The 27,171-nt window shown below is 38.9% G+C and overlaps 1 protein-coding gene across 1 annotated transcript in view; it reads right to left on the bottom strand.

Moving 5' to 3' along the window:
* Nucleotides 1–20,392, bottom strand: part of ESYT2 (extended synaptotagmin-like protein 2) — a 52,525-nt gene extending 32,133 nt beyond the window's left edge. The window contains exons 1-6 of the mRNA XM_009868626.1: nt 20,333–20,392; nt 19,451–19,492; nt 18,393–18,527; nt 17,163–17,239; nt 9,867–9,939; nt 8,951–9,040 (exon numbers count right to left, since the gene is read on the bottom strand). Coding sequence (XP_009866928.1) covers nt 8,951–9,040; nt 9,867–9,939; nt 17,163–17,239; nt 18,393–18,527; nt 19,451–19,492; nt 20,333–20,392 — 477 coding nt within the window. The remainder of the gene's footprint in view (nt 1–8,950; nt 9,041–9,866; nt 9,940–17,162; nt 17,240–18,392; nt 18,528–19,450; nt 19,493–20,332) is intronic.
* Between the last annotated feature and the right edge of the window lie 6,779 nt (nt 20,393–27,171).

Genomic DNA, 27,171 nt, shown 5'->3' with positions numbered 1-27,171 from the left:
AAAACAAGGCTACCAACTCATTCTGTCATCATTTGTTAGACCATGAAGCACATAAAAAATAATTACACAAAGAAACTGGAAAAAATATTACTAGTAAGAGTGGCCACTTAGACAAGAGATGATGCCATTAGTACATATTAATACCAGAAACTTCTATTCATCCACTTATTGTATAGGAATAAATACAAAGATAGGAATCAATTTTGGGGAATGTTAAAGACCAATCTTTTTCCATTCAAAGCTGGAGCTAAGAAATTAGAAAACATTACTAAGGCTAAGCACTTTATAGGATTATTAGAAAAGCTTTGCAAATAAATCTCAAGCCATGAAATGTTTCAGAAGCAACACAACTCTTGGCACAAATCAAGCTTTGAAGGTAAGTTCTCCTTGCAGACAGGATTTGCTGTTTGCCCACCACAGCACTTCATTTCCAGTTCTACCAGAAGAGCCCAGCAGTCATGAGGCACATTGGCACCGCTGCAGTCACACATGCTCTCTAATCACAGCCTACAGACAGTAGTGACAAATGCTTCTTTCTTTTCATGGGTGTTTACGTTTGTTGTGGCGTTCTCCCTGCTTATCACCCCCACATTCCCCTCAGTAAGGTTGTTTCAAGTCTGCACTTTTGCCTTCCAAATATAATCAGGCTTCAGCATAAGATGCAATTTCTGTAATGTAAGAAGAGCAGCAATCCGAAAAGCAACATCAAGTGGAGGCCAAAAAAAAAAAAATCTTATACCTGCTGTAGTATGGAAATAGCACTGACAGCAGCCAGATTCACAGTAGAGAAAAAACAGAGTAGCCAAATGTACAGTATTTCTTGATATGCAAGAGGGAGCCCTTCCAGCCATAGTCTCACCAAATAAGAAGGATTTTCATTCTACATTTGGGCATTACCATGACTTGCCTGAGAAGAAGACAAGCCCCTAACTTGTGGTTCTGACAGTAAATTAAAGCAATGTCACCACTGTAACAAACTGAAATGTATTATGTATCCAAAGGGAGCAAGCAGAAGACTGCCAGCTGATGAATCATTTTACAAACCACTGAATATTAAAAAAAAAATTCCATACTTATAAATAAACAACATTTGGGCCTATAAATCTCCAAAATAACTGAACAATATCCTTTCTTTCTCAGTCACCGCACTGAGCAATGCATAATTCTCTTGGTTTAGCTAAATTCAGGGAATGCCAGCTGGTTCTCTGCGGCAGAACTAACAGGGCACTGGAAAGTCTGCGCTCAGGATTTGTCACCAAGTGAAACTCTGCCAGGAGCCAGAAATGATGTGGTGCCTTTCCACAACGCTTTGTGACTGAAGAGAGGTGATATGCCTCGCAGTGACGCTCACCAGCCAGCTCAGTGGCCTGGAGCAGGATTTCAGACACCAGTTACACTTTGCAATGAAGCTGCGTATGCCTCGTGCTACTCAAAGTTCTTGCACTTCTTCCTCTGCTCAGAGAAGCAGAAACAATTATGTTTCCTCCCTGAAAACCAAGAAATCTGTGTCTTACCAAGGCCCTGCACCGGCAACTAATGCAACACATATGCTGAAGGTGTCTTTTAAAAATATACATCCTACAGCCTATAAGGAAAGGTAGGCTAAAAACTGATGAGCGTTTTCACATATTTGGTGTCCTCAATACCCCAGATGCCTTTACAAAGGGAAAAGAGTGCACTAGAATGAGGAATATACAGGGCCATAACTAAAGTTCACAGCAGCACAAAAGGCAGCCTCTAAGCACTGCCAACCTTGTGGCTTGATTTGGCTGCCATAAGCACTATTAATCCTCAGAGGACAAGCCACAAAGTATTTTAAAACGCTGATGAACAACTTCCTGCTAATCAAGTTATGGAAGTATAAGATCTCTGCAGGAAAAATTTAAGTTCTGCTACAGGGCACGATGATATAATTCCCTGGGACAAGTGGTGTTTCTTCTCAGAAATTTATTATAAGGGGACGAACATGCCCTCTTCAGTTATTTGTGAATGGTCATGCAGAAACATAGTATAATTTTTCTGTTAATAGGGAACATAGCCCACTACCACTACAATGCTCAAGTGCTAACATTATTGTAATAATTTAATAAGTGACATTATCCACTGTATTTCCCCAGTAAAAGTATAATAATCTCAGCCCCTCAAACAAGACTTGACTACACAATACCACAGAAAGTAGAAAATTCACTCATTTTCACCACTGCTATAGAAAATACAGTATGTCTCTGCACAGGAACTGCATTTAAAAGTACTAAGTTTTCAGCTGAAACAGTCTAAAGATTTGAGTGAGACAATTGCTACAGAGATAAGATGTATAACTGTGGGAGTTAAGAGACAGAGCAGGCTAGTTTTTAGATTAAGGTCAGCAATTCCCTCCATGTTCACACAGGCTGGGGCAATCCCAAGCACAAACACTGGCCGGGCAGTCAGTGGACTGAGAGCAGCCCTGCTGAGAAGGACTTGGGGTGTTGGTGAATATGAGCCAGTGACGTGTGTTTGCAGCCCAGCAAGCAAATGACATCCTGGGCAAGGGAAGCATGGCCAGCAGGTCAAGGGAGATGATTCTGCCCCTCTGCTCTCAGGAGACCCCACCTGCAGTGCTGCGTCCAGCTCCGGGGCCCCCAGTGTAAGAAGGACATGGACCTGCTCAAGCAGGTTCAGGAGGGCCACGAAGACGATCAGGAGATTGGAGCACCTGCCCTGTGAGGACAGGCTAAGAGAGTTGGGGTTGTTCAGCCTGGGGAAGAGAAGCCTCCATGGAGACCTTATAGCAGCCTCCCAGTACTTAAAGGAGTCTACAGGAAAGAAGGGGAAGGACTCCTTATCAGGGAGTGTAGTGATAGCACAAGGGGCTGAAAATAAATTTAGATTAGATGTTAGGAAGAAGTTCTTCACTATGATGGTGGTGAAACTTGCCCAGAGAAGTTGCGGATGCCTTCTCCCTCAAGTGTTCAAGGCCAGGTTGGATGGGGCTTTGAGCAACCTGGCCTAGTGGGAGGTGTCCCTGCCCATGGCAGGGGGGGGATCTTTAAGGTCCCTTCCAACCCAAACCATTCCATGCTTCTACTGCTTTCCACCCTTCTAACAGTCTTGTATTTTGGTTCGCACCCTCACACCAGTACTGACACTCTCCAGATTCCTTATTAAGCCAGCTCAAGGTGTTAAAATACATCTGAAGGACAGGAAACTCATCACTTCTTGCTGTGTTCAATATCCTGCCAGCTTATGTCCCTTCCTCCAGGAGCAGCAGTCTCAACACTGAATGGGAAGACACAGGGACAGAATAACACAACACTGTGGAAGCACTGTGATAGCCCTTACAACATTCCATAAGCTATCAAAATTTAAAAAGTTACAGTAAATTGTAAGTAGACAAAGCAAAAGGGCAAATATTATAACAGTATCTATGCCTCGGAATTTATCCAAGCATCCCACAAAACCCGTTAGAAGAAGTTAAAAAGTTCTGAAGCAAAGATAGCAACTAAAAGCAAACCAAACCAAACTTCTGCATTCTGCAAAACCACTTTATAGTTTTTTTCTGGCCCTTTCACTACAACTCATTCTTGGTGCAAGCACTCCTTTTGAATCTTATTGGCATCATTATTGGATAATTTGCACTGATTTTTCCAAAGACAGCCAATATTAAATGAAAGTAACCTAATATTAAATAAATCAAAATTATAGTACAGAACCAATCTGTAAAGAGAGCAGCAGGACAGCAATGGTCTAGTCTGCAAGTAGAAGACAAACTCAATATCAGAAAAGGAGCTTTGGAGCAGCTCTCCACTTCTCCTGGAAAGCATCCTTTTTTTCCGGCCACTGTTTTTTTGTGGTTTTTTTTGGTCTGTTTTAAGCATTAGTATTAGTATTTTTATGTGTCTGTTTCAGTTTTGTTTTTGTTTTTTTTTTTTAAATGGAGAACAGGGTTAGGACGCTCCTTCGATATAATGTATGGCACTAAACAAGCTTTGGAAAATGATCAATTTGCAAGACAGTCATATACACTTCTATAAACAAAGAAAAAGTTAAATTACTTAACTATGTGATATTTTGCTCTAAAAGATAACTACACTTAAGGAAGCAGAACATCGGTAAATATACATAATGTTAACATAATAAGTAGTGCAGGAAAACCTTACAAATCCTGACTACTTACACAGTCCTAACTTCTCTTTAGCACCAAAGATCAGAGATTTAAACTACTTCAAAATACCAGAATGCACATATTTCTCTCTCTTAAAATCTCTTACATATTTTGACATATTTTATAAGCCGATGAAAATTTTAGTACCTTCTTCACAACAACAAACTACAGTATTAAAAGAAGTTTCATATAAAGCAAGAACTCTTTCAGCATCAAAAACTTCATGCATTACTCAGAAATAAAAGACTAGAAACTCATTAAACAAGTATGTTTGGAACTACTAATTTAGGCTGTGTTACCTTATATAGTCATTAAGGCCAGCAAGCAGATGATGCAGAGCAAGAAGAATTGTTGCCAGTTACTTTAGACTGGAAAATATGAGAACAAAATCTAATGGTAGCTGCCAACTAATTCCTCTTCTCTTCTAACAAAAATATTGAAGAAAAGCTTTCCTTGGCTGCAGCCACTTGCTCTCTAGTAAGAGCACAGAATTTGGTTACTGCTATAATAAGCATTATTTCACATATTTCTACAGAAGTCAGAAAAATAAACACAAAGAAGACACTCTGCAGTGGGGAGAGAATTCTGCTTGGAAAAAAACTAAACATCCACGTATAACTGCCAAAATTAGGGAATAACTTGGTTCAAAGATAGATTTTTTGAAAAGTCCACCCTTAAGTTTGCTCAGACCTTGACTACTAACTTAGAGTTTAAATGAAAGAAAGGAAGGTGAAAAGCACTTTTAATATTTTTGTAATTGAATACTTTTCTGGAGGGCTTCAATTTTTATGTTTCATACTACTTCCCATCCTTTTTTGCCCCCCCCAGTCAACCACATGCTCTATAAAGTGGCATGGGGGTAGGAGTAAAGACAAAACTACCCTAGACAAAGTCTTTCCCAAAGTTCAAAAAGCTACTCTCCACAAATAAAAGGTGCTTCATCTGATACATTTTCAGTTTAGTATCTCAGGTGCAAGTTGTCCCAGTTAAGCACTTTGCAAATGAGTGGAGCAGGGACAGAAGGACTGGTCAGACAAGCCGAGCTAAAAGCTGACCGGAGAGGTACCTGGGAGTATCAGAAGCGAAAGGCTCAGACAAATGCCACCAGAGCATGAATCTGGGAACTGCTTACAAGCACGCCTGCTGCTGATCTCTCCTCCCCATCCCTGCCAGCTTTCCCACCTCTCCCCTAGCGAGCAGCAAAGGCGCAGAGGCTGCAGGAGGTTCCCCGGGAGAGCTCTCCAGACATCCTGCGCCGGGTCGTGGCTCTGCCACCTTCTGCAGAGCACTATACTCTGGTTTCTTTCCCAGTGAAGACAAAACAGAACTGAGAGAGACAACACAAACCACCCCTACAACACGAAGTAAGGTCATTCCTGTAGAAAAAAAATGTAAAGCCTGTGTCCAGACAGCTAAACTCTTCTCCCTGCTCCTCTAAACTAGAGCGTTTGCATTTAACGTTTTTATTGGATTGTCCCTGTAATGAGCTGGGCACAGTATTGAGTCTGGAAATTGTTTGGGAGAGCACTAAATAGCAAAACAATATCAGAGAGTACGCTAACAATTACACAGCGCAGGCTACCATAAGGCAGCGTTCAATCCCTGTCAGGGCTCTGCTTAGTTTGTCAGTATAAACATGAGCACAGATAGCCCACACTTACACTGCTCAGCCAAAGGGTGAAGAGAAAACTTAAGCAGACACATCTCAATGTTGAGCTTCCGAGAAACGTGTGGAAATCCAAATGTGATTCATCCTAATGTACTTCCCCAACCCCTTCCAAATAAGAGCAAGGCTACTTTATCAGACTTTCAGGAACCAGTTAACTCCTTTGAAAAAAATCACTAAATTACCCACAAAACATATCCAATTTTTTTGCATGTTTTTCTAAGATTGAAGTCAACATTCCCTCTACCCAAGCCCACATGGTTTCTCTAAAGAGATGAAACAAGCCACATAAATTACACAAATAACATCATATTTTCTATAACATAAACATCCATACAAACCTATCTTGTCAACAAGCTTGCAAGAAGTTATCATAGGACATTTTTTCAACAGAATTGTGTTACAAGACTGTGATTTCATTGAAGAAAATTACAATACACCTAAAGCTGTTGAAATATTCATTCCCACCTTCCAAACCTTGAAAACTAGATCAACTTGGTAGAGATGCAGACTGCTGGGGTAACCATGACCAGTTTGAAACTGTTTCAAAGTGCCCAAACCCATATAGCTGTAATTTAATCTAACATAGTCTGAAACTGCTAAATATTGACATCACAAGTTTTACTAATTATCCACAGAAACAAAAGCTTCCAATGGAATATATACTTTCAAGCATGAGATGGAAACAATTTCTTTAAAGAAGTCTGTGTAGCATAAGAATTTCCATGACGTTCACATTTTCTTTTAAGCTTTCTTACTGGTACCTATTAAAAGCAGTGTCAAACTTCAAATCACTGAAATCACCTTACACACACACATATACAGCATCAAAGAATTTTCCACCTGCCAAGTGTACAATCTGTATTATGTTCTCCTTTATATTTTCCTAAAATAAGATTGTTGCATGGACTTTGCTGCATCTGTGAACATTTCTTGATGCATCTGTAGATTAAAAAGAAAACCTCCTTGAAGTAATAAAATCTAGACTAGAATTACTGTAATATTTTATAAGATTTAATTCAGTTAAAACTGCAGAGTATTTCTAACTTATTTTGAGACACTGAAAATGACATTTTCTATCTATCCTCAGTTCTTCTACCAATGCTACACCAAGATACCAAAAGACATACTTGATGCTTGTCAGCCAACCTTACCTCCGAGATTCAGACTACAGCTTTTGAAGTGAACAAATCACTCCAAGGGGCAACAATCCACTATATATAGTGCCTTTTCACAGCACAAACTTCAATGACATACTTGTATCCCTTTAATGTAGAGGAAAGTGTTGACCTGAAATTCTATGACTACACCATCCAGGTTCCCAGCTTTCAAAAACTGTATTTGTTTCAAGTTCACACTTGCTGTTTTTTAAAAAGAACCTGTTTAAATTCAGCACAAAAAGGCAAGACAGCCAAATAAAACATAGCTTCTCACAAAATGTAACTACCAGGCAACTTGTGATAAGCTAGAATTCAGAAACGTTTGTTGCCTCAGAAAACTCCTTTCTAAGAGGCAGAAGCTTTCTTCCTCTTCAGTGAGCTAAGAACCATTCTCTTTAATTCTGATACGTCTGGAATGACAACATTATTGAATCCTGCAAGAATGCACATCATTTTGGTGCCAGCCTCCCTGTACTGGCTGAGTCAAAAATAAGCCCAGCCACTTCCATTGCTGTTTGGGTAGTAAAGAGGGAACCCTAGCAAGGATCTATAAAGTATATCACAGTTTCACTTAAAGAAATCAGTTACATCTACAAAAAGGTGGTAACACACAGTAGAATCCTGGACAAATGCTGTAACACCTTAGGAGTAACTTTAGGTTGTACATGATTATATTATTTAAAATTAAAGCCTCTCTTTTAATTACTAATAAGTATTTTGGACTCTTACTGAGTTATGGTCAAACCTCCTAGGTAATGCCAGCTAGAATGCCCAGGTTCTCACCTTCTCCAAGACTCACTAGGGTGGATATAACTCTAGAGCCTGTCTGTGAGAATCATTCAGGAAGAGCTACAGTTATGGCAATCCTAACGGATGCAGATCTAATCTGTTCTTAAGAAACATCAGTAACAGAGATTCACAGTGTCTCCAGGCAGCCCACTGCAGCGCTTCTCTACCACTCAGCCTTTCCCTCACACTCCTGGTCAATCCCAAAACATCCTTACTGCGATTACTTGTTATCCTATCTGTCACTCACAGGCAGAACAGGCTGCATGCTTCTTTTTCCGTAAGAGTCTTTAATGTCTGAAGAAGATACTCTCCTCTGTATTCTCTAAATTCCTGTTCTTTTTGTCTGTCCTCGAGGGTCAAGTTTATCCTAATCTCCCTATTTTGGAGACCCTCCAACTTGTCAATACCTTTGTTGAAGTGCTGTGCCTAAAACTGAAGTAATTTGTGTGTTATCCTCTGGCTGACACATGCCAGTCTAGCTGTATTGTTTTCATAGCAGCGAGACCTCGCTGGCTTACCCTTTTTCCCGCCATTATTCCTGCCCAAATATGCACTTTGACATGACACGTATTTCAACTGAATTACATGACACCCCCTCTCCCTCCAAATTCTGCTACTGTCACGAATGCTTTGAATTCCACCTCCATGTCACTCTGTGCTTCACCCATTCCCATGCTTGGGTCATCGGTAAATGTTCCAGAGGTTGCCCACCTGGCACCTAGGATAAAAAACTTCCATCATGAGAGTTGAGTCATGTCAAAACACCCATTCCAGCTTTAGTTTGTGGTTACATCAGCACGGTTTCAAAAGAACATTGCACAGATCCAGTCGTATTCGAACCTAGAACCATGCTTACCTGCGGACTGTCATGAGAAACATAACAAAAGCGAGCTGCTTTTTTTTTTTCTTTTTTTTCAAACAACCTAGATGGTACCTATTGATCCTCCCCTTTCCAGAAGACTTGTAAGAAAAATTTGACAGCTTTGACAAAACACACTTCATAATTCCAAGGTAATTATTGTTCATCCTGTTTTCTTCTAGTATTCATAAATTTTGTCCACTATTTCTCAACCAAATGGTAGCAATTTCCCAAATTTTCTCCTTTTTCTGCTTGATTCTTGCTCCAACATTTTCTGACTACAGTCAAGAGAACTCTAAAAAAGAGGAAGAACAAGAGATAAAAGTACTTACAGGCTTCCTAAGGAAAAAAAGAGATAGTGCTCCAATTAGGGGCATGTCCCCAATTAACGGTTCCAGGATAACCCTCATAGTGCCATGGATCTGTGAGGAAGGGGAGGAAAAAAAGGCAAAGAAACTGACTTTAGTTCACGTTTTAAATAAAATTTATTCACTGAGAATGCCCACACTTGATTAAAATTTTTTATTATGGAAGGATTTTTATATATATATATATAGTTTTACATGTCATCCAATCTCCCAAAATTAACACAGTCACTAAATACTTGGGATTACAAATTCATTACATTCATCTATATGCTGCTGTGTCACGTTAGTGGTAATTTTGTCAAAAATAGGAGGTAGGTTATTTATATAGCTCAATTTAAACAAATGTGCCAGAAAACAATACAATGGCATCCACAGAAAGTAGAGCAAAAGTAGGTAAATGCTTACAGGTATGTCAAGACACACAAAAAAAGAATACTCTTTTTCCTTGTTAGAGAGACAGATCTGTTATCAGAAAGTTAAAGAAAGTTGAGAAACAGTATCAGAAGGCAAGACTACTAATAACAATTTCATCTAGACTAATAATTACATCTAACACCTAAATATTAAATAAAACAAAATTTTAAGCTCCAAGGTCCCTATACGAATCTACACATCACATGAACATCGGCATGATTTGAAGTTATCTCCATCTTTTCCAGTAGGAAATGTTATATATTTAAAATGGTTCTCTCTGAAAGGAATTTACCTTGACAGTGAAGTCACGTTACTGAAAATATTGTGCAATATCAGTACTACACAACAGAGAAAAATCGCAAGCAACAAAATTACAGGTACTGGTTCTTTCCTACAAACTATTCTACGAGAAAATAATGATTCAGTGATGATTACCAAAATCAAAAGAAAAAACATAGAGTTTCACCTGTATACTTTTCACACCAGCTCTGCAGAAGTATCTCTTGATCTCCAAATCAATTTCACAGTTTCCAACAAAGCTAAAAGAAAACAAAAAAAGTATATTTTTTATGGACTAAATAGCAATACTCTGTTAGTTCTGTTTTGTAATGTCATGAAGTGTATTTTGTACGTGAGTCTATACACAAAAAATGCATGTTAAAATACTACAACATATAAAAAAGTCAAGATTGTTAAAAAAATTACATCCTCTTCAAAACATCATCACTGTCATCAAAATCCCTGAAATTCTTAGATAGGTGTGTTATCTTCTCCAGAAGCATACACAAGAGAAAACATGCAAGTAGCCTCACTTTTGGGAAATAACAGATACAGAATTCATACTCCACTTCAGGGAAGCTCTACAACAGTCTCATTCGTGTATGTACCCAAATTCACTCTCATCTAATACAATCACAAGAAGCACTAGATAGAGGAGGTTATTTAGCTAAAAATTAAATTTGTCTGAAATATTCAGAGACTTACAAAACCAGACATATTTAGAAATTCAATAAGCTGTGCATGCTGAGCTGGATGATCCACTAAGCAAGGTTTAAGTCAGAAACAGCGGAGCCCTTCCTGAAAGGACAGAGGAGGCAGGAAATGAATTACAAAATAATATATTAAAAACGATGCAAATTTTTCCCTGAACAGTTCTTGCATCTCATTTTGGGGGATGCAAGGTCAAGGGCTTGAAATGTTGTAGGTGCTGGTCAGGTATTGACCTGAGGGACTCGGGGGTGATGACTGATCAACGGCTGAGCACGAGCCAGCGGTGTGCCCAGGGGGCCAAGGCGACCAACAGCACCCGGGCCTGTACCAGCAATGGTGTGGCCAGCAGGAGCACGGACTTGTCACTGGTGAGGCTTCAACTCAAGTGCTGTGTTGAGTTTTGGGTTCCTCCCTATAAGACACTGAGGCACTAAAGCATGTCAGAGAAGGGCAACAAAGCTGGTGAGGGGTCTAGAGCAGAAGTCTGATGAGGAACAGCTGAAGGAATCTGGGGCTGTTTAGGCTGGAAAAAGGAGGTTGAGGGGAGACCTTATCGCTCTCTACAACTATCTGAAGGGAGGTTGTAGAGAGGTGGGGGTTGGTCTGTTCAACCAAGTGACAAGTGATAGGACAAGAAGAAAAGGCCTCGAGTTGCAAGTTTAGGTTGGATATTAGAAAGAATTTCTTTACTGAAGGGGCTATCAGGCAATAGAACAGGCTGCCCAGGGCAGTGGCGGAGTCCCAACCTCTGGAGGTATTTAGGAGTTGTGTAGACATAGTGCTTAGGGATATGGCTTAGTCAAGAATATGTCAGTGTTAGGTTAATGATTGGACTTGGTGACCTTAAAGGTCTTTTCCAATCCAGGCAATTCTGTGGTATCTCAGCAAGATATTTCTAGAAGAGGGTAAAAAAAGTCTCACCTATTATGCCCATACTAAAAGACTATATGCAGACAACTCAGATTTTAGCAGCTGCTTTTCCTAAAGCTCCATGTAGGTGAAAAATGTACCAGCAGAGTTGAGCAGGTCTTTTTCAACAACTCCTGCTGTCACACTGGGTCTGAAAACCAAGTAATTCTGAGACTCGACAAAGAATTTAGGAAGAAAGGTGATGGAACAACTTATCCTTGGTGTTGTCTCTAGGCATATCAAGGATAAGAAGGTTATTAGGAGCAGTCAGCATGGCTTTGCCAAGGGGAAGTCATGTTTGACCAACCTGATAGCCCTTTATGAAGACATAACCAGGTGGATGGATGGTGGCCATGCAGTGGACGTGGTCTATCTGGATTTCAGCAAGGCATTTGACACCGTCTCCCACAGCATCCTCGTAGCTAAACTGAGGAAGTGTGGTCTGGATGACCGAGTAGTGAGGTGGGTTGCTAATTGATTGAAGGGAAGAAGCCAAAGAGTTGTGGTCAATGGGACAGAGTCTAGCTGGAGGCCTGTGCCTAGTGGGGTCCCTCAGGGGTCAGTGCTGGGGCCAGTGCTGTTCAATATATTCATCAATGACCTGGATGTGGGATTAGAGAGCACTGTACGGGGAGGAGTGGCTGACACACCAGAAGGCTGTGCTGCCATTCAGAAGGACCTAGACAGGCTGGAGGGTTGGGCGGGGAGAAATCTGATGAAGTTCAACAAGGGCAAGCGTAGAGTTTTGCACTTCGGAAAGAATGACCCCATGTGCCAGTACAGGTTGGACACTGAATTGCTGGAGAGCAGCGTAGGGGAAAGAGACCTGGGAGTCCTGGTGGGCAGCAGGATGCCCATGAGCCAGCAATGTTCCCTCGTGGCCAAGAAGGCCAATGGTACCCTGGGATGTATTAGAACGGGAGTAGCTAGTAGTTCGAGAGAGGTTCTCCTACCCCTCTACTCTGCCCTGGTGAGGCCACATCTGGAATATTGTGTCCAGTTCTGGGCCCCTCAGCTCAAGAGAGACAGGAAACTGCTTGAGTCCAGCACAGAGCCACAAAGATGATGAAAGGAGTGGAACATCTCCCTTCTGAGGAGAGGCTGAAGGAGCTGGGTCTCTTTAGCTTGGAGAAGAGGAGGCTGAGGGGTGACTTCAGAAATGTTTATAAATATGTCAAGGGGGAGTGTCAGGAGGACAGAGACAGGCTCTTTTCAGCAACGTCCAATGACAGGACAAGGGGCAATGGGTGCAAGCTGGAACACAGGAGGTTGTGGAGTCTCCTTCTCTGGAGACATTCAAAACCCACCTGGATGTGTCCCTGTGTGACCTACTGTAGGTGACTCTGCTCTGGCAGGGGCCTGGACTAGATCTTTTGAGGTCCCTTTCAACCCCTGACATTCTGTGATTCTGTGAAGAAAGCTTTAGAATGATTTAGCAAGGAAACTGGTCAATGATTCTACAGAATGAGAGCTAAATCCAAAATTTAACAGATTGAATACTAAGCTATACCTAGGGAGAGTGGCTGGACGAGGAAACTGGGTAAGAAGATATGGATTATAATGAAAGGACAAATGGAATCTGAAGCGTTTTCTGAACAGACTAACCAGTTAAGATAATGGCAGAAGGAATTAAGTGGGGAGGAGATAAGGCAGCTTAAACAGACTGGGAGGAGGGGAAAAATTGTTTCCTCTACAGGTCATCCTGTTGGCCACTCTGCAGTAGTGTCCCACCTTTCTCAGACCTAGCTTGAACAGTGAAAAACTATTCAACTGCGTTTAGAAGTCTGATGGAATCTGTTCAAAAGATAACACTATGCAGAATTATTTTGGTAAAATAACCAGTTTGGGGAACTGGAAGATGGGGGTCTATGTGAAAGGAAGGTGAGCATTGCTGCCCCTGGAAAGAATGCAGTGTGACTGTACAGTTTAAAAATAGGTATATAACTTCTAACATGCAATTCAGAACGATGCAATTTCTATTTTTACCTATCTAACTACATATAGGGATAGTAGATAGATATATATAAAGACAAACAAAAATATATAATTGCATAACAACATCACACAGAGAAGCAAGGTCAATTAAAACCTGCATCTGAAACCTCAATCTTGGCACTTCGTAGCACCGGAAGTATTTGTGTTATGAAGACTGGAAAGCAATATGCTCGTCTGAAAATCCATAATAATATGATGACAAATTGAAGTAAAAATAGTAACATCTTTTAGCCTTATTATAACCATGGATTTATTTCCTAAGAGATTTGTCTGGGTCCATTAACAGTCAACACCATACAGAATTCTGCTGTAATGTAACATACGACTTGAAGGCTTATTTAGTAAGCTAATCCTATACATTCAGATCATAATATTACAGAAATATTTATGATCCCTGTAATGTACAGATCACTGAGAGAGATGACAGTTTAATGAGAGAAGTCTTGTAAGAATATAACTGCAGCTGTACTGAATGAGAGGCATAGTATAACTCTATGTGGTCATTTTAGCCCACAGAACAGAAGAAAAACAAACAAGCAGACAAACAAAGAATAGCATAAACAAATTTCCCAGATTACAATGATCTGTGATTCTGTACTTTGGACCTCTTATTATTTTTTAGAAGGTCTTTATCTCATTTTTATATCTGTCTTCTGAGAGTACAATGACAGCGTATTTCTTCATCCCAGTAAGCCACAAGAAAAAAAAAATTTCATGTGTTTTAATCTGCAGCCTGAAACTTCCTTTTAGTGCCTTTATGTTTTGTGCCATGAGAAGGTGAAAAAAGCTCACTTGTGCATTATTAACAAGTATTTCCTCAATCTCAATCTTTTTCAGCTTTCTTTACTGCAGTTCACTTTTAATTTGACAGTTTATCTTGTTTAGTGTTGATACATAACCTTTGATTTTCCTCAAGTGTTTACTACTTTCATGCACTTTGGCAAATGTAAGATCTCCATTATTAAGAATTTATTTAGACTTCATTTGCTCACGTGGTTAACATTTCTTCCCTTATACACTTTCATCACCAGAAACTAAACTTTTAAAATTTAACATGACTTTTGATAATTTAAGATAAAGCTCACAGTAAGTAAGAGAAAGGTAAAGCGCTTCCTTTGCAAATGTGATCCTGAAAGTGAATCTTTAAATACATTTTCCAGTGACTACTTTTTTGATTTAGCTTGTCAAGCTGCTTACAAGAGTCAAGTTCTTAATTGGATCCTGAGCAATGCACGAAACCTGCTCCAAAAGGTTCTGAAAAATACGCTGGAGCAATGGTCATAACGCTCTCAATATCCTTGCAGAAACAATAAAACTAAATCAAAATACAATCTTTTTGCATTTAAAAGCAAAAACTAAGAAAACTGTGAAGATGCACAAAAATACTAAAGACGTGTTCTGGAGACACACTGAAACTCCTTAAATGTACGCCATGGAAAGTCCAAAGCAAACACATATACCCCATCACAAACAACTGACAGTAAAAAGGACTAAAGGAAGCCACTACAGTGAAATAGCGGGATAAAAGATTATTAAAAGAATGAATGTACTTAAGAAAAAAATAAAAATATAAATAAAATAAAATCTTTCCTTCCCTCCCCCCTGCCACACACCCCCATAGGACTATTGTCACAAATGCTCAGAGAGATTGTTTTCCTTCTCAAATGCATTTAAGGAATAAAGAGTTTAAAAAAAGCTCCTAACTTTAAACTTAAATTAAAAATAGAACAAACTAGGTTTTACTGGAGATTTTAAATCTACAGGGATAAATACTCCAAAGGACAGACTCTCCTCCAGCAGTAAGACCGTTCTTTATAATCTAACAAAACCGAAGTTCAGTTTACGGTTGCTACCTGTATGTAACTCTGTATCTAAACAAACCAAGAACATTTATTAGAGATTCTTATTCTTCCTTCCTGCTAATACTGAAACAACCCTGTGATGGACCCTTAGAGAACATACCAAAGAAATCCCACACCAAAGCAATAAATAAACAAAGAGTAACAAATGATACTTGGCTGCCATACGCCTTAAATTTGCCCAAGTAAAAGCCTTTGAAAAAGGGCCCTTTTCCAATGAGAAGGTGTCAAGGATAAGTCTTAAATATGAAAAAAGTACTTAATTTGATGGTGGTTTTGGCTAAGTCTTAATTGCTAGAAGCTGTAATGGTCACTCCAAGGCTTGCTGCTTTCCATTTTCTTCCTGGCAGCCTATGCCACAGGCACCAGGGATGGGCTGTTGAGGTGAATGAGCATCCAGCTGACTCAGCACTACTGCTGGTATTTGAACCACTTCAAGGAATTTATTTCAGCCTTTTAGACTGTATTGTAGTACCTCTCCAAGTACGTTGCAATGTAATGCAACGAGACATATGAGTAAAGATTTCCTTCAGGCCTACGCAACAGGACATTTTTCCTGAGATTAGGTACAAACCTACTGCCCTTTTTATGTTTACCTGTCTCAACCTACTTCCTAAAGATGAACAGGAGGGGAAAAAAAAAAAGAAAAGGAGAAACACTAGATTTACCCTCTCCTGTGGAAATAATTCCACTTTAATGGGAAGAAATTGTCTTGGGAGACTTGGTCCCTCAAATGTCTCAAAAATAGCTTCTCAAAAACAATTTCTTTGCACTGGGTCCATAGTGTTCAGACAAGTCTGTTTTCCTGAGGGCTTAAGTCTGAAGAGGTGAGGCTGTTTTCACAGCTGCTATCAAAAAAAAGCAAAAACTGAAGGCAATTTCTCCACTAGGGCTAACATGCAGTGAAACAAGTCTACAAGAAACAATCCTGTTGTATTTTGACCAGCCACATCAATCCCTGATTTGGATAGCGGTCTTTTTCCTATACAAATAAAGTAATTCAATTTAATAAAGATTGGGCCCTGCTCACAGATGTAGCCCCTACCATGCCCTGAAACTCAGGAAAGGATGCAGCAGCAGCATCTTCTCTTCTCACTCTGAGGCTCAGCTTTGACAAAGCAGCATAGTCTTCAACATAGCTGAGATATAGATAAACAATTCAAAATTAAGAATGACCAAGTTCAAACCTTGGACATGATGCTGAAAAAGAGAAGCTGAGAGGCCTAAATATTCTTCTGGTTACTGCCAGGGAAGCAGCAAGAAACATTGAAGTCTGCTCTTTCCTGCATCATCAGTGACTGACAAATCTGGCCTTTCCACAAACTACAAATGGCAAAAGTAGTCACTGTAACACATATCCATGATGGTCAAATATAAAAACATTGCTGGGTTCCCTGACTGAGCATTCAAAAAACTCTTTAACTGCAGACTGTGTTGAGAAAGAGTTTGGCAAATGCTGCATAGATCTATTTATAATCCTTATAAAAAACGAGTCGTGATGAAAGGGCAAAGAAACCTGAAGCAGGAGAGCACAGTCGCTCTGACATTATATAATACATAGATTTACTTTGGTTACTGGTATGAGCACAAGTAATTTGGCAGCTATAGTTTTCTTCTTCTAATATCATGCTTATAAAGAATCTAAATGAACTGAGAAATGTTAAAACACCCAGAGAAGTTACATCCTAAATTTTAGACTAGACTAAACTTCATGGCAAACTTTTAATACATTAGGAGAAAAAAAATCATAGATAGTGAATTAGCTTTGGAAAGTTTTTTTTTATTAATCATCATTACTTTAATGATGCAGTCATGCTGAGTTGATATACTATTTCCCTCTGATAAAAGCTATTCACTGCCTGCAGTTCCTTCCTCCATTCACACACAACTAGCACTAATTACATTTGTGTAATGAAGCAATTATCCTTTCAGGCCCACGTAACTGCCGAATCAAAACAAAGTACGTATTAGAAAGCATAGGCACCATTGTAACAGATACTGAAGTTTACCTGATTTGAAGATCCAAAATGATCTGCCTTTTGTCCACATTTTCAGTGTACACTTTTACACCATTTATCCGCAGAGGCTGGAACAATGAAGTAAGCAGAAGCTGGATCATTCTACTGAACTACAACATACTAATCTCTTCTTAACTTCGAAATAAAGGTGACTATACACACATTCATGGCTGAAGTTAAGAATTTACTGTAAGAATTATTAAAAGGAGTGAAGCAAGTTATCAATTTAGCTCTACATATTATTTCAAAGGTAAAAATTACCTTGCTAGGATCCATTCCATCACAACTCTTCTGGCTAATGCCCTGAGTTTAGATCAGCACATTTCAAGTTTTACAAAAGATTTAATATCAAAAGCTTTCTTCCTCTCCAGAACAAGCAATTCATTTCTCTGTACTACTATATCAGACAAAACATTCTTTCTGGGCAACAACAAGCTAAATTTAAGTCACAAAAAGGTAGTTGCCTTAAGTGCAGTTTAGTTGGAATAGATGGAAAATAATCTGTATGCCCCACAAAAGGTTGCATCAGTCACTGTGTGTGCTCTCTCTAAATCACCATGCTTGTGCTCTCCCTCTCTCACACAGAAACAACACTAATCAGTCAACCATTCCCAAGACTCAAATGTTCAGCAAATACTAGGCAGGAGAGGATGACCAGTGACCTCACTTAACACCACCTCCAGTCACATTTTGAGATTTTCCTTTCTGGAAAAAAAATGCCATATTTCTACATACATCTTTTTAGTAATTTAAGTAAAATAGAAGTCTCACTGTTGTCGGATTCTGCCTATGTTTGGGGCTGTGGAGCTTACAGAATCCAACTTACTCAAGGCTGCAATACAGAGTAAGTGCAGCTGTTCCTCACACTCAAACTAACTCAGTCCAGCCACAGATGTGTACAGAGGTGTAGAAGCTAATTTAAACCCTACTTAAAATTAGTATAGCTTAAAAGAAATGCTATTCTACGGTCTGTAATACATGTGTATCTAAGGCAGGACAGAGCCCCTGTGTAAAAGGGTTTACAACCTCAAAAAAAACCCCCCAAAACCCACAACAAAACAAACAAACAAAAACCAGACACACAGTTTTATTTTAATATTACAATGGAAACCAGAATCAGGCTTACCACCCAGTGACACTTTTTCTGTGTAGATCTAAAGAGGCTACATGAAAACAGTTTGCAGTACAAAGCCTCTCAGAAAAACTTCACCGGACACTGACCTGATGACCAATATCAATCTTCGTAAAACTGAAGGTACTGAGGTGGTTGTTTGCTCCTCTTACTGCTGGTTCTATGGTCTCTCGGAAGAGTTTCTCAATAAACTGGCAAATAAAAGGCCACATCTGTTTTACAGTCTAAGGGGGGAAAAAAAAAAAGAAGCCACATGGAACAAAATTTCACACATAACTAAAAAAATATACTTTAACGTATATGTAAGAAATTTTTTGTAAAGTTTTAAACATACAAGTTTTCTATACAGTTCATTACAGACATAAGAACTCATGCCTTTTTACATACAGGCACGTTTTCTGGACTTATCTCAATTTGTGCCGTTTAGAAATTTGCACAAATTTGAAGCACTGAAGGAGAACAAAAAGAGCATTAAGAATTTTCTTCTTCTATCCCACAAATGCATATATATTCAGCACTGATGCTTGAATGTTGGGGAGTAGTGTGAAGAGTGAAGTTTATTTGCATGTAAAGAGAGGAATAAGAAAAAAAATGGGTCAAGTGCACTTCTTATATACATGCATAAGGTTTATAACTGTAAAAACAGTATTTTACTGTCACATCTGAAAATTCTATATTGTTTCTTTTTTCTCACTATTTTCTAATTAACTCAGCTCTTCTATGCTCTTTGAAAAGATATTTTTAAAAACCTCAAGCTCCATAGATCTCTATCTCAGATTATCACACACAGAAATTAAAAATGCAAAATTGATTTATTTTTAGATTGTAGGTCAGGAATCCACAGTAACTGGCAAGTATCCCAGACAAGTAGAACATAAAAGACTGTTTACAGCTATGACTTCCACACAATTATAGTTGTCATTATTTTATTGCCATTTATCGTCACTCTCCAAAACTTACAATGTCAAGACCATGAAAATAGATTTAATCTTTCTTGTGACTAACTGGATCAGCAACCATAATCTTCAAGTGTATAAAGCGCACAGAAAGTTAAAACTACTCTCTTCTCTGATCCTTGCCTCACCCTTCTTTTTAACCTCAGATTTCCCCCTTCCCATTTGGAAGCAAAGCTAATGACTACCCTTACCTTGTTGAGCCATTCTGCCCTCTCTGTGTCTGGAAAATGGACCTGAAAAAAACCCAAAACACCACAAAAAAAAAAAATTAATACAAATAGAAAACACTTTTTATTTAATCACGTTGTCATTTATTATACAGGAAAGCTTAGGGGTCTCCCTATGAGCAATGTATAGAGTAAACAAAACATCAAGCAGTTGACATTCTTGACAAGAATATTCAAACAGATAAATATATTAACTCATTTTCAAACTACACAGATACAAATCTAGCATATATTTAATAGTGGTGTCTGGAATAAAGTATTGTTTTAACACCATAAATGAACTTTAAAAAAAATAATAAGCATAGCTGACACAGCTAGTGTCAACTAAATTTACTTCTTATGTTTCAAGGGTTTTTAACAGGACATGCATGACTGCCAGAGTCCTGACTGCACTTCTTTTCATTCATGACAGATCTTTCGCAATAGCAATAAATCATGGCTAGAAATATTTAATCAGCAAAGCTGAAGCTCAGGAATACAGATTTAAGCTCTGCCAAAACCCCTTCAAAGACATTTTTAGTGATTTCTTTTCTTAAACAACTGCAGAAATCAGTAAGAGACAGAAGTATGATGGAATGGAAATGGAAGTATGATGGGATGGAAAGTATCCATCACAACAGGAAAACAGCAATTAAGCCCTGAAAGAACAGACGCAGTTTTCCAGGCACCGAAAGAGAGCACGGTCAGTAGTTTTACATCTTACAGACGCACACACCAAAGAGATAAAAACTCGAAGCAATCCAGTAGAAGCAAAGTTAGTAGAAACAAAACGCTTCTGCAACAAGATGCAGATCACACTTCTGAAACACAAAGAGGCTCTGAACACACTAAAAGACCGTGACCTACATAGACTGACTTTCGTAGAAGCAATGTCTCATCTGAATTGCGAAGTCTTAATCTCTTCATAGTGTAACAGATTGCACCACTGGTTTTAACAGCAGTGCCTACTGGTTGTTTTTATTATTCATATATCCTAAATATAAACAGTCAGTTAAATACATACTTTTTACACTGTATTTTTCAACAAGTTGGATTTGAAAGCAAGCCCCATTAATGATCATTTATTTTCAGTAATTTCTTGCATTAATGATCAGCACTAATATATGCTTGAATATACTCAGGTTACCTTCGAAACAGTCCTTAATTTCATCTATGCACCCATGTTTTATCTATGCTGGAGGATTAGCCCCTACAGCATAATCAATATCATCACTTATTTCTCTGGTCTGTTTACTTCTCAGTATTCCCAGGTCCATAACCACAGTAAGCTACACGTATTTTACAGATACTTAAAGAATACTACTGTCTTCCACTGTCAAAAGAGACACTCTTGGCATCTTCTTCAAATGACTTTTTTCAAGTATATCGCATATTTATCAAAAGCTTTACAAGCGGCACAAGAACAACTGATGATCTGCTTGATTGTAACAAAAACATTCAACAGGACTTATTTACTTAGTGAGTTTAAATTACTAATCATGGAGGAAACAGTTTTGGAACTATATTATTTATTTAGAATTCATTTCCTAGAAAATCATGGTGGATAGAATGTCAGAAGTCTGAGTTTAGAGGTTTGAGTCGTCTGAATTTAGAGGGTTTTGTTTCTTTCCTAAAACAAAAGAATACTTAATCTTTTCCTACTTCCAACACAAGCAGTTACTGTATGTACATGAATTTATAGATGAACAGAGTTTACACTCAATTTTTGTCTTGCGGGGTTCTCAAGTTGCTTCCAGTGGTCAGAGAGTTAAAGGAACAGAAAATCAAACACTATGTTAATCCTCATGCTAGTAAGTAACATTTTGATCTTTCTCCTAAAATATTTGCCTTTTGCATCTGCTGACAGAAAATGTGCCGATTCTCAATAATTAGTTACCTCTTAAGCATGGTATCAGATCAACAAGAATTTTTCATTCTGACTTGCTCAGAGGAGCAATTAGTCATGTTTATAGGGTGGGAACTCAAAGAGCTGTGCACACATGAGCTACAGCCATTGTAAAGAAGAGCACCAAAACAAATGAAATAGAAACAACAAATTAAACCCACCGTGAGGAAAGGAAACAGAAATACATGGAAATGCTAAAGGCAAACCTGGCTGCTGTAAGTAGTGCAAGTTATAACAGAGTTCACAATTCACTTTCAGTCTTCTGTACAAGTATTCACTTTGCATCAACTGGAACACACCACACTAGACTGAGAAAGACTTCCCATACTAAATATAACCTCAGCCCACATGAAATTCATCTTCCTCTGTAGAGTGATCCAACTTCCCAGATTTAGGGTATAAACTCCCAAAGACCCAGGCTGTGTTCCCTGCGCTGTGCACACAGTTGGCACTCAATACACCTGACTGCAATGAAAGAGGCTTGTCGAGGGTTAGGGCTAGGGAAGGCACTGAACGCTGACAGATGCTCTCTAACCCCTCCCCAACACGAAGAGAAAGGCAATCAGGCAGAGAGACTTATGGACTGGAAAAGAAAAATAAACCAGCTTAAATGAAACAATAATTAAAAAACCCCAACTACATACATATATATACAAAACCGATACTGAAGCCAGCTCCCCCTGCCAACAGCAACCCCCACTGATGCTGCAGAGGAGGCGGCACCAGGGAAGCCCCAGGCTCAGCGGCGGCAGGGAGCTGGATACAGGAGCTGGATTCGGGAACTTGGGATTGGGATCAAAGGCAGAAGATGGGATGGAGTCCTCCTTGGACACCGGCCATTGAATAAGAGGGCTGGCTTAACTCCCATGATCCCTCAGTTTTACACTCAGTATGACATATATGGAGTGGAATCCTCTTGCTGGTCACTTGTGCTGTCTGGAAGTCCCTGGAGGTGCAACCTTTTACTTCCTTGTGACCCCTCTTACTACCTGGCACCCCCAGTGTGGCACACAAGAGCCAGCAGTGGCCTCGGTCATTACAGGAATAAGCAAGAGCCTTTCTGCATCCCAGTCTCAGGCAGTAACTGTAAACATCAGGTGTTATCACTGCCAGTAGCAGACACTGTCTGCAAAAACATGCTGCTGACTTCAGAAAGCGCAGCCTCTCAGAGGAGACTGAGCTGAGAAGTAAAATCACGGAACAGAATTGGTTCTGTTTAGCTCAAACCAGGACAAGGCTGCATCTCCCTCTTGAACCCATCAAGCACCATTCATATCCAGTCCTAAATTCTGCAGAATCACTTGAGGTAAGTTGGGAAACAAGCAAGAGGCCACATACACTAATATCGAGGCCACATACACTAATACCTAGTCATATCTGCTAACTTAATTAATGCTTAATTTTATCTACTGTACAGTCTTTATTAAGACCTTGCTTAACGGGACATGTTTCTTAATTTTTCCACAGATTTAGTAATTATTTGTCCTTTAGTGTGCCACATCTATCATGCTCCTTATCGTTACTTGAGTTAGTACAAAGCCAATTCCTCAATTATATAAACCTAGTGTACTTCCACAGTTGCATGTGTTCACGGGCAACAGATAATACAATGAATTCCATTTTCCATTCCTATTCCTTGTCCCTTTTCCACTCTTGCTTTTCTGCTTGCTTTACTTCTAACATAATTCACAGTATCACCAAGATTGGAAAATACCTTTAAAATCATCAAGTCCAACCACTGACTCAACGCTGAGAAGTCCTTGACTAAACTCGATAGCTAAGCACTATGTCTACACAACTCCTAAATACCTCCAGGGATGGGGACTCCACCACTGTCCTGGGCAACCTGTTCCAATGCCAAATAATCCCTTTCAGTAAAGAAATTATTCCTAATATCCAATCTTATCAGTTGTCTATTCTGATGTCCAAAACATAGAGTAGATAATTCAATTTTTCATCTTCAAGACTCTGAAATCTTGAATCCATCCCACTTTTGATTCAAAGTTGAACTTTATTTAATCTTTAGATGCTCCACAAACAGGTAGGCTGAAAACAAGGTCACACATTTATCAATTTACTATCTCCATAGATTTTTAGCTGCTGTATGAGGCTGCAATACAAATTACTTTGCTCTAAGAGATTTAATATCATACACAATCTTATCCAAAGACTAGGGAAAGTCTGAGGGATGGAAGTTGGTCCTCTGCATCACTTAGGATGGACACAAGAGCATCAAGGAAATTGCACAAATATTTTATGGCCAGAAACAGAAGCAGGAATCAGACAAACTGATGTGCAAGATCTGTTAATTCCTGTATAAAAATCCATTAGACAAGCATGACAGAAAGAGACAGAAGACAAGATTTCATCAGACAGTCAAAGACTAAAAGCATTTTCCACTTGGTTTCTGTTATTAAATTGCTCATGTAGGTTTGGTAAACACTGTCTCATTTCAACCACTTGGTGTAGTTATTTATTATTCAAAAGAAAGTATACCTAGAGAGAACTGTTGCAAGAAATAACCTAATGACCATGTTCAATACCAAAATCATTATATTACATGCTCCACGATTTTTCCAATATTCCAGTTTTATCGCAAAATATTTGGAAGTGCTCAAAAAGATGTGTTTCTGCACAGTAAAAATGCACGATTTAGCTTTCTCACACAACTGCTAGTGCTCAGCTCTAAACTACTCTCATGCTTATTTCCTATTTCTGATGTGCTCATACCTTGTGCTGTCAAAAACTCAATACAGAACACAGTACTTTCTGTAATGACCAATAAAATACCAGGAAGAGCCCAGGGAATGCAGTCCCTTGTTCTGTCTTGGAAGATAGTAAAACAAAACACAGACACAAGAACCACTAGCAAGGTCCTATTTCCATAACAACAGCAGAAACATTTCTTCCCCACGACTTTTTTATTATTCAAACTCTATATATACGCTCCTCATATTGGCTAAATTAACTCAGCTTTCTGCCCAGATGATATTTGCATCTTTCTAAGGAAACAAGGCTAGACAATGAATAATAACCATCAAACGCAAACCCCACAGGCTAAGGATTGGCGGGAAATTTTGAAAAGTGAAACAGTAATCAGCAAATGAGAACAAATGAGTTCCAAAGTGCAAGTAAGAATAATATTGCTGCCTTGAATATAATTCCTCATTCATATACAGGAGGTTTCACATGTCAACATAAATGTCAATAAAAGAAAGCAGTAACAAGAAAATCAGAAACACCCTTCTGGAAGTAATGGTGAATTGCTCTCACCACGTTTACAAGTATTTAAAATTGCACAGTACTTTTTATTATTCATTGATCCTTCACTGTAAACCACTTTTCTTTTTAAAACTCTCTTTGTAGCCTTCTCCATCTTTAAAAATATTTCTCAGCCAATCCTTGTTATATTTACCTTCTATTTAATGATTAATATATAGGTCCTAAGTGTTATTTACATGAAGTGAAACAACAAAAATGGCATCTACAGTGAAAGTATGACAGTATTGCTATTGGCCAGAGTATTCCATAAAGTAAAAATGTTATTTGCTACAAACCAATTGCTTCCTCATTAACTATGTATTCATGAGAAAGTAAGAAAAGGAAAGTAAAACATGCAAACTAAGAAATGGAAGCAGGAGAAGCCACCTATGCTTTTAAAAAAAAAAAACAACAAACAAAACCCAACCACCACTGCGTATTGACTTTTGTCCCCTTCTATTCCCCCCCAAGGATTAAAGGCAAGAATTCCATTTCAGACTACACTAAAAATAACGTGTTATAATAGCTATGTTTAACAGGTAATTATCTGACTCAGCATTACTTAGCTTATGTCTAGTTCCTTCCATTTGCAGTTCAATTACTTGGTGCTCCAACTGGAAATCTTAAAGAAACTACGCTGGTAACCTTTTGATTAGGTGTAAGGTCACACAATATAACCCAGATGCTTAATATAGTTGCAATGTAACTAAGTACCCTTGAGCAGTTTTCCAGCTGTTTCACAAATCTCCCATAGATTATCGATCCCTTCTGTTTACTTTGGAAAGCTACGATTACACACAAATATCCTCCTCTCTATCAAAAGCACATTTGTCCTGTGTAATCGTAAAAATCTAAAAGGGTGATTTCTCTTCACGCATCATCAGTGGAAAGGGAAGGCATCCCATGAAGGAAAGTCGGAACAGAAGCCCAATTTAAGAGCTCTAAATCTCCTTCTGAATGCACCGCATAAACAGTTATTTAACTACTAAGCCTAAAGCTAGGTAGTGTGGCAAAAGAGAAACACACTAAAATTCAACTATCCTTTGAATTACAAGCGCCAGATTCATCTACCTAAGCTCACTGCACTTGTGACTCAAAAAGGCCAGAGAATTTAGTGGAAGAATTAGGAAGAACCCCAGCACGAACAGAATAGTGTCATACAGTGATATTCAAGCTCAATTTAACAGCTGTTCACTCCAGTATTTTCCAGTCAGTAGAGCAGGCTAGCCCTAAGGACATTTTTGATAAAACAGAGCTGAGCAGGGTTAACAGCTTAATCCCACGTATTCCCGCCTGCAATCCCCTCTCTCTGCAGGAACTGGAGCAGCAGCAGGTGAAGAATTTGCTCCTTCCCACAGAGGAATTGATGCACAGTCTTCTGCTACTCAGCATAACCTCAGGAGGCTTATCCTCAAACACAGGCTGACGGGACAACCGCTTCTTTCTCTCCAGAGGTGAAGAAGGGTCGGGCTGCAAGGGAGAGTCCAACAGCCAGGCTGGCTCCTCTTGCTCCAGTAATTCAAAACCAGGGTTATTCTAGTAATTTTCCTAACTTCTGTTAACCCCAGCAATATGTAGCTACTGTATCTTCTAAATTACAAGGGAAAACACACTGAACATGTACTGTTGCAGAGCTGCAAGATTCAGTATTCCCGAAAGAGAAGGATAAATTGTTAATAATAAGGGTTCCTCAAAAATGCTCCAATTAACCAGAGGCCCTTGCTACTAATTTAACAAACTATTTCCTTTTTTTCTCTTTTGGTAATCTGATTTTTCTCTGTTTAGCATGCTTTAACATGGATTTTGTGTTTACAGTCTTGAATATATTAAAATGATTAGCCTTTGCACACAAAATTCATATTCCATATTACAAATGCTGTATGTTTTCAGTACAGGGATTAAGCAAGAACTCTTGAAACAGTTTCATTGAAAATCATTAGGGTTTGCTGCATATGTAACATCTTTTGACAGAAAGATCTGGAAGATCCAGAAGCAGGATCAAGTTTTGTCGAGCACAGTATCAAAGCCCATGAAACAGCAGTCAGAAGGACCTGCATAAATCAGCACAAGTAACCTAAAATTAAAAGCTATGTAAAATAAGCAGTACAAGTTTTGACAATAGTTGCCTATAAACAAAAACAACAAAAAAAAAAATCAGAAAAATACAGAGAGGGAAAAACAAAACCAGCAAACCAAATACACCCCCCACTCCCAGAATAAGATACAGAGATAAAGGAGGTGGGGAAGGGCCCTGGAGTTGTTGCCATGGCTCTCTACAAAACCTGAAAGTAAAATGGAAATACTAGGGGAAAAAAAAGGTGAAAATGTAGATAAATAGAAGAAACAGCTGTAATGCCAAGCAAGGGTAAGGACTATTTCTCTATGGAATGTTAGCTATTTAAATGCTTGGGCAACATATCGGAAAACAAAACAAACCTTTAAAGTGGGGGAAAGGAATCACACGTCCTTTGAGTTAGATTTGCACCCATGGAACAAGAGAGGTATTAGAAACACACGGCTGGTACATCACCAAACGTTC

Source organism: Apaloderma vittatum, unplaced genomic scaffold (genome assembly GCF_000703405.1).
Source record: "Apaloderma vittatum isolate BGI_N311 unplaced genomic scaffold, ASM70340v1 scaffold1084, whole genome shotgun sequence".
NCBI lineage: Eukaryota > Metazoa > Chordata > Aves > Trogoniformes > Trogonidae > Apaloderma > Apaloderma vittatum.
Note: the sequence above shows the minus strand (reverse complement) of the source record. Positions and strands in the feature narration are given on the sequence as shown.